This window comes from Mixophyes fleayi, chromosome 3 (genome assembly GCF_038048845.1).
Source record: "Mixophyes fleayi isolate aMixFle1 chromosome 3, aMixFle1.hap1, whole genome shotgun sequence".
In the NCBI taxonomy this organism is placed as follows: Eukaryota; Metazoa; Chordata; class Amphibia; order Anura; family Limnodynastidae; genus Mixophyes; species Mixophyes fleayi.
The window spans coordinates 74,259,999-74,272,383 of record NC_134404.1 but is presented as its reverse complement, the minus strand read 5'-3'; the positions used below and the strand labels follow the sequence as shown (position 1 = coordinate 74,272,383).

Here is a 12,385-nt window from a genome sequence, read left to right as displayed (position 1 = left end):
CATGACAGACATTTGGTAGTCAGCTAAACAAGACAGATTAAACAGATTTAGAAGATACGCACAAAAGAATAAAAGATGAGTGACGGGTATTCAACTAGAAAAACACTTACAAATCCAAGATGCTTTTTTTTAAAAGTTAAAAGTTTTTTGATGATGCAAACATTTTAAAGCGATGTAACAGGCATAAAGACTCTTACCGTTCGGAGAATAACCATTGTTTGTCAGGGTTTTGTGCTGACACTCTTGCCTAGAAATGAGAGAACACTGTTATGAGCACAACTGGGCTATAACCAGGGAGGGCAAAAGCAGGAAAAAGCTGGGGCAAAAACATTTAATAAAACACTATAATTTACTTAAACTGGAATTATGACATAAATTGGTATAATGGGCAAAAGTAATTTTCAATACAGTTTTAACAATATGTATTTTACTTTGGGACTATGAGAATTCCTGGTCTAGGGAACAATTGGATGCTAAGGACTAGGGAAAATGCCTCTCTGTCCTGCCTGAAAACAACTCAGGTTATGAGATAGGTGTGTTTTGTGCCTGTTCAGTGGGAGGTAATGTATTACTTTGTCTTAGATACAGTTTTCTTGGCATGATAAATTGTTACTATACACTTACTGAATTTTTGAATTTTGAACAAAACCTAAAAAATAAAATACTTCTTTAAATTTCCAACTACAAGGCATCCATCTATTCATACATGTGAAAGTAAAAATCAGTTTCACAATTTCAGATTTTTGCTCAATGGGAGACATGATGAAAATCTCAAAGTGGGTGGATTGGAAATGTACCGTACAAGCTGAGAGCAATCAAATGCTGCGCTCTGATAGTCTAACCTTTATAAAGTGTGACATGTAAACAATAGAAGTTATTTCTCAGCTTGAGTGTAGATCTACCTGTACCCATGGAGTTTAAAGGTACTCTATGGAGGTGAGGCTGCGTCACTTTGTCCTTTGACCAAGACGCTGGGAGCCCAAGGAACTAGTCCATAAAGGCTTTCTGGGAATGCAGGCAATGCCTATATTACACAAGATGAGAAGCCTGGTCATGTAGAGCACATGCTTTATTCAGCAGTTATTTCATGGCCTTTTGGTTGGGCAAGATTTCTTTTCGAATCTGGCTGAATGGCTGGGACCTTATTCTTTATTTATACATTTATGTATTTACTTTATGTTTTATTTTATTTTATAAGGCACTTATTTATTCAATTTACTTGCCTCATTCTTTGTCACGTCACGTGTTTTTATGTACAGCAAGTATCTGGTTATTTTGCACTTATGCAGGAGCAGCAGGCAGACCATTAAGGCCCCTCTATCTTTGTCTAGTAAAGGTGGTTTGGCCTTTCAGTTCCCACTGCTCACACTGAATGAGCGGAGCGTCTGTATAGGTAGGACTTGAGGCTTTGTTTTATATTTGGTAAAGTGTACCTAGAAATGTGCTTGTCCGCTGAAGTACAAGTAGAAGGGAAAAAAGACTGTCCCATTAGTAGTGCAGAACAAAACCAGATCTCTGCCAGCTCAGAGGTGAAGTAGCAACAAGGTTCTTCTGCGGAGTCGAAATGGATGTACAAGGAATGCCCCTAAAAATTAACCTTCTCAACCGTTTTATTGCATCTCAATAATTTGATCACATAGAATGAAATCTAGATTTTGTAAAACTAGGCACATCGGTGTGTCTACTCCGTCATTATCAATGAACACCTTTACTTTGTCCAACTGCTCCCATTGACTGTTGCAAACATCTGCTCTTCTTCAAATACTGCCACCTTGCTCCAAAAACCTGTGTGTTCTTTTTGGTGGAAATGTAAGCACACTAGTGCAAACTGAGAAGCACGGCTCCACCAATTAGGTTGCTGTACTGCACTTCTGATGTTTTATAACTCTTAAATAAAGTTTAGAGGCGCTTTATTAAGAGTAGCTACTAGCTTACTCATTAATTGCCAGATTTAGATATGATTTCAGATGTTGTTTTGCAATGTGTAAGGTGGAGAAGGTATCGCATATTGGGTCTTATTTAGAATGGGGCATAAACAATTTTTTTTTAGCGGAATACACGCATTTCTGAACTTTGCGTTCCCACCAAGAATGGCAGTATATCTAGATATATCTAGTTTTCTGCATATTGTAGGCTTGCACCCCCTTACACATGGAGAGGCGAATAAGGAGTTAGCATGGGCGGGCAGGCACAAGCTGAGAACAGTCAGGGTGTGCTCACTTTGTCAATAGCAACATAATTAGATGTGGACGCATCTGCATATGCGCCTTTTAGGAGGTGTATCTCTTACAAGTCCCGGAGGGCTGGTGCAAAGGAACACAATGATGATGGTGACCATCAACACCACTATCTAGCCTCATCTGATCAGCAAGTGGTTTTGGTGAACGTAAGGACACCATAATAAATCCTTTGTGGTGGCAGAAAAACTGTATTCATTGCTAAGTGACTAAGGTGACGCCAGTCACGACCAGCTGTTCAGATTGCTGTATCTGGGACAGGCTGGGCATTCCTGACACTGTGCTTTAAAAATTCAACCGCAGATACACTGCTATTACCACGATCGGTGTGGATACATTGCTATTAATGCAAAGTACTATTTTATTTTCATGTTTCCGAATGTTTCATTATGTAGAGTTGACTGTAATTTGCATGTTGTATAGCCCTACATTAATGTAATTCGCTGATAAAAATATAAATTTCCCATTTGCTACATTTATCTAGCAATTTGATATGATAATTATTTTACCAATGGCCATAGTGAATACTTCACTTGAATTTATATTATTATTATTATTATTATTATTATTATATATCTCTGTATTGTTATTCATTATTTTATTATGAAATGGAATAGAATCTCATTTGCATCAATAAAGATATGATGATCTAGAAATGAATTCATCAAGGTGAAGTAGCGAGACAATCTCCTGCTTATAATATTTTCTTCATGTATGGCTGATACCCAAGAAACAGGGAAACGTACCAACTCCAGATTGTCCCAACTTCATCCCAAAGTACCACAGCATAGGCCAAGACACATCTCACAGAATATACCTTAGCTTAAGAAAGACCATAAAGCATATAAAGCCTCAAAGGTCATGTTAAAAGTTATTTTACATGTAGAAAGAAACAAACAAACCACAAAATAGACAGATTGAACAAATTGAAACGAGACATAAAGATTGACACTCTATGGCACTAAAGGGTCAAGTAACAAAAGTAAGAGGTGAATTCTATTCAATTTTGGCAGAGAACATAGAACACACCTTAGGACATCTAAAACAATCATTCTATGATAAAGGGAATAAAACAGATACTTTACTGACAAACAAATTTAAAGCATAGTTGCCTACTCTCCCGCAATGTCCGGGAGACTTCCGAATTTCTGGGAGTCCTCTCGGACTTCCGGAAGAGCAGGCAAACCTCCCGTTTCCTAGCTGACCATTAGTTTAGTGGCGGGGGGCTTATCAGGCAATTTGTGCGTCATCGTGGCCCCACCCCTGCTGCAATTGCCTAAAACTGTGTGATGTAATTTAGGGGCGGGGTCAATTATGCAATTCCCGGTACCCCGTCCCCACACGCCCACCTCCCCCCCCGATCTCCCAGATGCCAGCTTGCCCAAGTTGGCAAGTATGATTTAAAGATAAAGGGACTCTCATCACAGTCAAAGAATTGTTAATTCCTTTTAGGGAATATACATCCCTGCAGAGATTAATATCACAGGTTATAATTTCTGATGAGGGATCCCCCCTTCCCCAACCATTCTAAATCTCACTCACACACTTTCCTAAGCAACAGCAAACTTCCTACTTTAACACAGGATCTAGTACTCTGAAGAAACCAATAACTGACTTTGAAATCAATTGTAGTTATTTTTGCACCAGTTATACCATCTCTGCATCAGATGGCATTAGACAGCATTCAGATGTGTAAGTTGCATTAATTATATGATATACTATTTTTATTTACTGTTTGTATAAGAATTTAATTGTAGGCCTATGCATTGTATGGTTATTGGGGGGTTGAGTCATTGATCCTGATGTTTGTAACCGTTACAAATTAAGTCTGTGTTGGGTACAGACGTGTGTGTAAATTTATCAAGATTTGGGTTTAAAAAAGTGGAGATGTTGCCTATAGCAACCAATCAGATTCTAGCTGTCATTTTGTAGACTGTTTAACTCAAAATTTTATTGCATAAAAAAAAACATGAGTTACATAAATAGAGAACAAAAAGTAACTTGAGTGAAGCATTCAAAATATAAGTATCCAGCAATGTCACTCTCACAACAGAAATACTTATTACAGCATAACAAATTAGTGATGGGGGAGGGAGGGGTAGGGTAGGGTAACAGACATTAAAGGGGTGTAGGGTAGGGGAGGGGGAAAAGGATATGGTCATTGAGTGAACTAAACTAAGAGAAGCGTGCTCTCTCTCAAGAGGGGGCACTATCAGGTCTGTATGGTGGTATTTTAGAGAAGCGATAGGCTCAATGTTATATGGGATTGTGTAGAAGGGGAATTATTTGGAGGGAGAAAAACTGCGAGACCCTAGGCATAGAGCCAGGGGGCCCAAACCTGATGGAATTTGTCTTCTTTGTCTCGTAGTAACGAGGTGATCTTTTCCATGTTAGCAATGAACCATATGTATGATCTTAGAGAAGAGATTTGAGGGGGCTCCGCCCACTTCCATAATATCAGGCATGTGGCGGCCGCCAGCACGTGTGAAGCTAGTTTTGCAGAGTGGGTATCAAGGTCCTGTATAGGATAACAAAGCAGGAAGGCCCACGGGTTCTTCCTAATAGGGCATTGGAGAAGGGAGGAAAGGAGTCCCGCAACCCTATCCCAGAAGGAGGAAATGACAGGGCACGACCACCAGATATGTACGAGGGTGCCTCGGTGACCACAATTTCTCCAGCAATCAGGAAAAGCCGACTGATACATCTTTGCGAGCCTATCGGGTGTGAGATACCACCTATAATAAACTTTATACGCATTTTCCTTAATTAATGTGGAGATGGAGTTAGAGGCCACATTCAGTCTAATGGTCTCCCAGCAGTCCTCCTCCGGGGGTGGGCCCAGGTCCCTCTCATGTGTATTCCCGGTCGTCACCAGTTTCTCCAGTAGGAGACTATACAGGGAGGATATCATACCTCTTCGTAGGGGGGAGGAGAGACAGAGAGATTCAAATCGGGAGGGGAGGTGGGGCGAACTGTCCGACAGGAGTGATAGGAGGAAATGCCAAACCTGCAGATATTGGTAGAAAGGCGGATGAAAGTTAGGAACTCTAGAGCAGAGAACGTCATAGGGTATAGGCCTTCCTCGCTCAAGGAGGCTTCCTGTGAATCGGAATCCCGCCTTGGTCCACAACCGAGAAAAAGATCGGGACATGCCCGGAGGGAAGGTAGGGTTGTGCCATAGGGGTATAATGTGTAGTGGATTTGGAAAGACAGAGAGATGGCTCTTGCAGGTCTCCCAGACCCAGGCTGCAAAATTCAGAGTTTGAACACATTTGGTTAGAGCCCTCCGAATATCAGAAGGAATTCCCCAGATAGACCGGATATGGAGAGATAGGCAGCCTCCAAGTCTGCCCATGTGTGAGATGAGGGAGGAGCAAATGAGGAGACTATTGAGCTAAGCTGGGCCGCCCAGTAATAAGCCTTGAGGTCGGAAAAGCCCCTGCCTCCACAGCCTTGTAGACTGTTAAAATGAATGATAAATAGAATTTAATTAGTTGCTATAGGGAACATTTCCACTTTTTTAAACCTGTAGTTTAGTAAATATACCCCCTAGTGTTTATTATCTATTTCGTCTAAGGGTGTATTAGACTTACACCGAGCAGTCACAGCATTAAAACCACTGACAAATGAAGTGAATAACATTGATTATCTTGTTACAAGTAGTGGGATTCATTAGGCAGCAAGTGAACAGTCAGTTCTTGAAGTTGATACGTTTCAAGCAGGAAAAATGATTAAGCATAATAATCTGACAAGGGCAAATTGTGATGGCTAGACAACTTGATGAGGGCATCTCCAAAACAGCCGGTCTTGTGGGGTTTTCCTGGTATGCAGTGGGTAGTACCTAACAAATGTGGTTCAAGGAAGGACAACCGGTGAACCGGCAACAGTGTCATGGGTGCCAAGGCTCATTAATGTACATGGAGAGGGAAGGCTAGCCTATCTGGTCTAATACCACAGAAGAGCTACTGTAGCAAAAATTGCTGAAAAAGTTAATGCTGGCTATGATAAAAAGATGTCAGAACACAGTGCATTGCAGCTTGCTGTGCATGTGGCTGCAGACCAGTCAGAGTACCCATTCTTACACGTGTCCACCACTGAAAGCGCCTACAATGGGCATGTAAGTGCCAGAACTTGACCATGGAGAAATGGAAGAAGATTGACTGGTCTGAGGAATCACGTTTTCTTTTACATCATGTGGACAGCTGGGTGCATGTGCATCGGTTACCTGGGGATGCACTATGGGAAGAAGGGAAGAAGGCAAGCTGGCGGAGGTAGTATGGTGCTCTGGGCAATGGTCTGCTGGAAAACTTTGGGTCCTGGCAATTATGTGTTTATGTGTATGTTACTTTGACATGTGTCACCTACCTAAACGTGAGATGTGCTTGAAACACAAGTCCGAGCCATGGAGGCCCCACTTCAGAACTTACAGGACTTAAAGGATCTGCTGCTAATGTCTTGGTACCAGATACCACAGGACACCTTCAGAGGTCTTGTGGAGTCCATGTCTCGATGGGTCAGAGCTGTTATGGCGGCACAAGGGGGACCTACACAATAATAGGCAGGTGGTTTTAATGTTGTGGCTGATCGGTGTATAGTACAGTTAGAGTTCTGCAGACGTTCAACAGGAGATAAATAGGAAGTGAGCATTCTAACTGGTAAAACTGCTACAAGAGGAAAATATCTGTGGGCCTGAGTCATGTAGCACACAAATACTTGATAGCTTTATTTTTACACTGAAATTTAAAGTTGATTTAGGACATGTCCTACCTCAACTATAAATCTGTCCCCACATTTTAAATTTACCTTCCCCTCCAATGCAACACGGTTTTGCCAAGGTGTAAAGTTACTCCTTTTTATGCTTTACTCTCCTTAATGACTCACAGGCCCTGTGAGTTTATGTTGCTCCCCCTAAAGCACCTCATTTGTGTACTGCCTAGACATTCCATATTGAATTGTTTGAAAACCGTGTTTCATAAATCTGCTTTTGACAATGTCTTTGTGACCTTTACTATCAACCCACTATAACTTCTAACCTCACATCCTTTGATCCAAGTGCACATTTTCTGTTATTCACCTTAGTTAACTAATAACCTTTACACTGTCTCGTGTGTGTTCTGTGTAACCATTTACTATCTCTGTCTCTTCTGCATAGTGATCTCCCTATTTACAACTGCCCTATATTTCCTGATTCAGCTACCCCTATCCAATCCTTTTACACTTATCCATTTCACAACACATATTCACACATGTTCTTCCCGCTCACCACCATTCCAGCAATTACTACCACCTCCCCCTCTCTCCAACATCTTGGCTCAATGCTTCCCTTATTTACTCCCACTAACTGCTTTCTTGCCTACTTGTACTTTCTAAGGCTCTGCTCCCTGCACCTTCCACAATCCCCAGAGTACGCAATCTGAAAGTACACTGTGAACCACATATCTCTCTTCCCTGTCGCCGCCTCACTGGGAGAAGAGCATTACTAGAAAATAAGATCTCACTGTTTCTTATTACATATCATTAGCATATTATTATCCCAGCTCCTAGTCATACTCCCAAACTGGGTTAAACCTCTTACAACTTATGGACAACTATCAGGTCACAAAAATAACAATAAAAAAATAAAAAGTTTTAGCTCTCCACATTCCAACTCATATGAAAAAATTGCTCCAATTAAATTTCAGGTACCAGTGACAATATAAACAAATACAATATCTAGGGGTATACGTAACTAAAACCTATGATCAATTATATGAAGCCAACTATCCAAATTTCATTAAAACCATGAAAGGGGATCTGGAAAAATGGAGACATATGTCTCCTGGATAAGTAAAATAAATATTATTAAAATTAATATTCCCAGAGTACTTTACTTGTTCCAGACCTTGCCAACTATGGTATCAAACAGTACTTAATCAAATACAATCATGCTGTAGCGGTTTCCTTTCATCCAGGGTCAGCAGACAAGTATTGTTCAGACCTAGAGAGTCAGGAGGTTTGGGACTTCCGAACTTGCATCAATATTTTACAATTGGCCAACTTAGCCAAACAGTGGCTTGGCAAACTCATACAGGTCTGAAGAATTGGCTGACCATATACAATGCTACATGCATAACAACAATCTCTCACATGTTATTTAGCTTCAATCAATACTTGCAACAGAGACATTTTTTGCAGATGTTAAATCCCAAAAATGTATTTAGAAATGTAACGAAAATGAAATCCATCTCACAGGCAAACGCAGCATTTGTAGAGAGGGGTTTCCATGCCTCACCGCCAGTGGGCGTGACCAGCATGCTTTGGGGTGTGGCTATAATTTTAGACCGTTCTAGGCTGATCTCCAACTCTTCCTATCCCCATCATATACACGGTCAATGCTGCGTGCACTACTGTTAGAGGCACACAGCTCTCCCTTTTCGAGCAGAGCTGTGTGAAGCGGGACATACTTCCCAACTGTCCCTACAATCACGACAATGTCCTGATTGAGCCTCAGAACAGTTGACAGACTGTCCTGTTCTCTCCTACCTGTTCCTGCTGCTTTCAATACTTGTTGGGGAGAGATGGCTGTGAACAGTGCTGACCGAAACAATCTGCACACAAGCTGCAAAGTGGCTGTACCGGGGCAGGGTCCAGCCACCTCAAGCATACAGTGCTGCAGGCTGGGAGAGGGGGGTTCCAGGCACTAGGAAACTCCCCCTCGGTTTGCCTATGCATCTGCTTCAACTCCCAACCAAAAGCCAATTATTTGTTTGGATGAATTTGGATGATTATTTTGCTGGCTGAAACAGATCTGCCAAATATTCATTTGTTGATTCAATCATTGGATCAGAGACATGGGGATGGATGTGGACAATGACAATTAGACAGATATAAGACTTTGGACAACAAAATACTCAATAACACGCTCATGTAGAGTTGGAACCATTTACACTCCAATCATACACAGAAAAGGATATACAATAAAAACAAAAATCACATTTACGTGCATATGTTCCGTCAGGCATATTACTAACAACCAGATGGGAATCTTCTATACAGCAATAGTCTGAATGGAAATGTGAATGAAATAATGCGAAAAGCTGGATGCAACTTCATATATTATAAATACAATGCTAATGATTTAAGTAATATCAGCTGGAAGGGTCAAATCACCATCAGAAGCAGATAGTGCTACTGATAGCTATCATCATTATTGTATACTGTTGTACCAGCCCTTCAGCACCTGCTAGAGGTAGCCTCCTGACAAGTGTATCTTTTTTTCTTTTCTTTTTTTTCGCCTTGACAAAGCTAACTCAGCGAACCATGCATTGGCATTTGCTGAGAATACCATATCCAAGTTTGATAATATTAATTGAATCCCACTAAGATACTAAATAGACTTAAATATGAAAGAACAAAAAGATCCAATTAGCCCCAAGATGTAGTGGAGCTATCAAAGGCAGATAGTAATTCACAGCTGTACTCTAGCATGTCTGTTTGAATGGATCAAAATACTTGACACAGTAAATAGTATTGGTGCATACAGTATAACAACTGCTAAACCACTTATAGCATAAAGTCAACTAATCCCTGCTTTAACAAATACAAAACGGCAGGTGAAAACTGCCAGCATTTCACTTCAAACTAGAGATGGGCGGGTCCGGTTCTCCGAGAACCGAACCCACCCGAACTTTGGGTATCCGAGTACCGAGCTGAGCAGCTCGGTACTCTCCCGCCTGTTCCGAATCCAAATCGAGGCCGAACGTCATCGTGACGTCGTCGGATCTCGGGGCTCGGTTCTCGCGATACTTCAACTTTATAAATACACGCCTCCACAGCAATCCATCGCCATTTGACAGAGGGAGAGAGCAGGGTGTAGTCATAGGCTGATTAGAGCAGGGACAGAGAATACAATATTGTTCTTGCAATTGCTCTAACCAAAATCGCTAGTGCAGAGAGGAGGATAGAGGTTTATTATTTTTTCTTAATATTTGGCACTCCCCAGCGCTAATTGTGCATAAATATTTCTGGCTGTCAAAAGTCATATCTGTCAGCAGTATCTACCAAATAATTTTTAGCACTCCTCAGTGCTTTTGGGGTGTCCTCCCTTATTGTGCATTAATATTTCTGGCTGTCAAAAGTCATATCTGTCAGCAGTATCTACTAAATAATTTTTAGCACTCCTCAGTTCTTTTGGGGTGTCCTCCCTTATTGTGCATTAATATTTCTGGCTGTCAAAAGTCATATCTGTCAGCAGTATCTACTAAATAATTTTTAGCACTCCTCAGTTCTTTTGGGGTGTCCTCCCTTATTGTGCATTAATATTTCTGGCTGTCAAAAGTCATATCTGTCAGCAGTATCTACTAAATAATTTTTAGCACTCCTTAGTGCTTTTGTGGTGTCCTCCCTAATTGTGCATTAATATTTCTGGCTGTCAAAAGTCATATCTGTCAGCAGTATCTACTAAATAATTTTTAGCAATCCTCAGTGCTTTTGGGGTGTCCTCCCTAATTGTGCATTAATATTTCTGGCTGTCAAAAGTCATATCTGTCAGCAGTATCTAACAAATAATTTTTAGCACTCCTCAGTGCTTTTGGGGTGTCCTCCCTTATTGTGCATTAATATTTCTGGCTGTCAAAAGTCATATTTGTCAGCAGTATCTACTAAATAATTTTTAGCACTCCTCAGTTCTTTTGGGGTGTCCTCCCTTATTGTGCATTAATATTTCTGGCTGTCAAAAGTCATATCTGTCAGCAGTATCTACTAAATAATTTTTAGCACTCCTTAGTGCTTTTGGGGTGTCCTCCCTAATTGTGCATTAATATTTCTGGCTGTCAAAAGTCATATCTGTCAGCAGTATCTACTAAATAATTTTTAGCACTCCTCAGTGCTTTTGGGGTGTCCTCCCTAATTGTGCATTAATATTTCTGGCTGTCAAAAGTCATATCTGTCAGCAGTATCTACTAAATAATTTTTAGCACTCCTCAGTGCTTTTGGGGTGTCCTCCCTAATTGTGCATTAATATTTCTGTCTGTCAAAAGTCATATCTGTCAGCAGTATCTACTAAATAATTTTTAGCACTTCTCAGTGCTTTTGGGGTGTCCTCCCTAATTGTGCATTAATATTTCTGGCTGTCAAAAGTCATATCTGTCAGCAGTATCTACTAAATAATTTTTAGCATTCCTCAGTGCTTTTGGGGTGTCCTCCCTAATTGTGCATTAATATTTCTGGCTGTCAAAAGTCATATCTGTCAGCAGTATCTACTAAATAATTTTTAGCACTCCTCAGTGCTTTTGGGGTGTCCTCCCTAATTGTGCATTAATATTTCTGGCTGTCAAAAGTCATATCTGTCAGCAGTATCTACCAAATAATTTTTAGCACTCCCCAGTGGTTTGCGCTCACAATGGATTCAAAGCAGTCCACATATGATCTGAATGAGCAACCAGGTTCTGTCACCAGTCCTGATGTTAGTGTTCCCAGTACATCATCTGGCCAAGGCGATGTCAAACAACAGAGTGTTTCCAAATTAGTGCAAAAAACAAAAACCCCAAAAAAATTTACTGTATTGAAGCGAAAAAGAAGTGTAACTGAGCAAAAGTTAAGTGACGATAAAAAAAAAATTGCAAGCATGCCATTCTACACACGCAGTGGCAAAGAGAGAATGAGGCCTTCACCTTTGGCTATTAGTGGCAGATCCCAAAAAGTTACCCAGCCTACAATTGGTGCACAACTACTGTTACGCGTCGAAGCCGAGCTGCAAGATAACAGTGAGGCATTACAGGAGAATATTTGCTCTGTGTCACGAGCCGCGGCGGTACTCACAGCCGCCGCGGCTCGCTTCCTGTCGGTCCCAACGTCCCGGCCGTCACCATGACGACCGGGACGTCATTTCCTTCCAACTCCCGACCGTTGCCAAGGCAACGGTCGGACGCTTCCTCAGCGCCGTGTCCTGGCAGCCAGGCGCACATGCGCTCTAGGGACAATCAGGCAGATTTAGCCTGTGGCTGAATTAGCAGGCATTAGCCTGCAGGTGTGGATTTCAGGGCTAAGCCCTGATTGGTCTTGCTAGGTGCTGGCAATTAGCCTACAAGTGTGGCCTTGTCTAGGGGCAGGTTCTGATTGGTTATGGGTTGTATTTAAGGCAATGAGGTCTGCTGCCTCATTGCCGGTTA

General features: G+C 41.3%; 1 protein-coding gene across 1 annotated transcript in view; it reads right to left on the bottom strand.

The window, feature by feature from the left end:
- The window catches only part of MYO7B (myosin VIIB), a 104,894-nt gene extending 104,648 nt beyond the window's left edge, over positions 1-246 (bottom strand). The window contains exon 1 of the mRNA XM_075201846.1: positions 198-246. Within this exon, the coding sequence (XP_075057947.1) occupies positions 198-215 (18 nt within the window). The 5' untranslated portion in view covers positions 216-246. The remainder of the gene's footprint in view (positions 1-197) is intronic.
- Between the last annotated feature and the right edge of the window lie 12,139 nt (positions 247-12,385).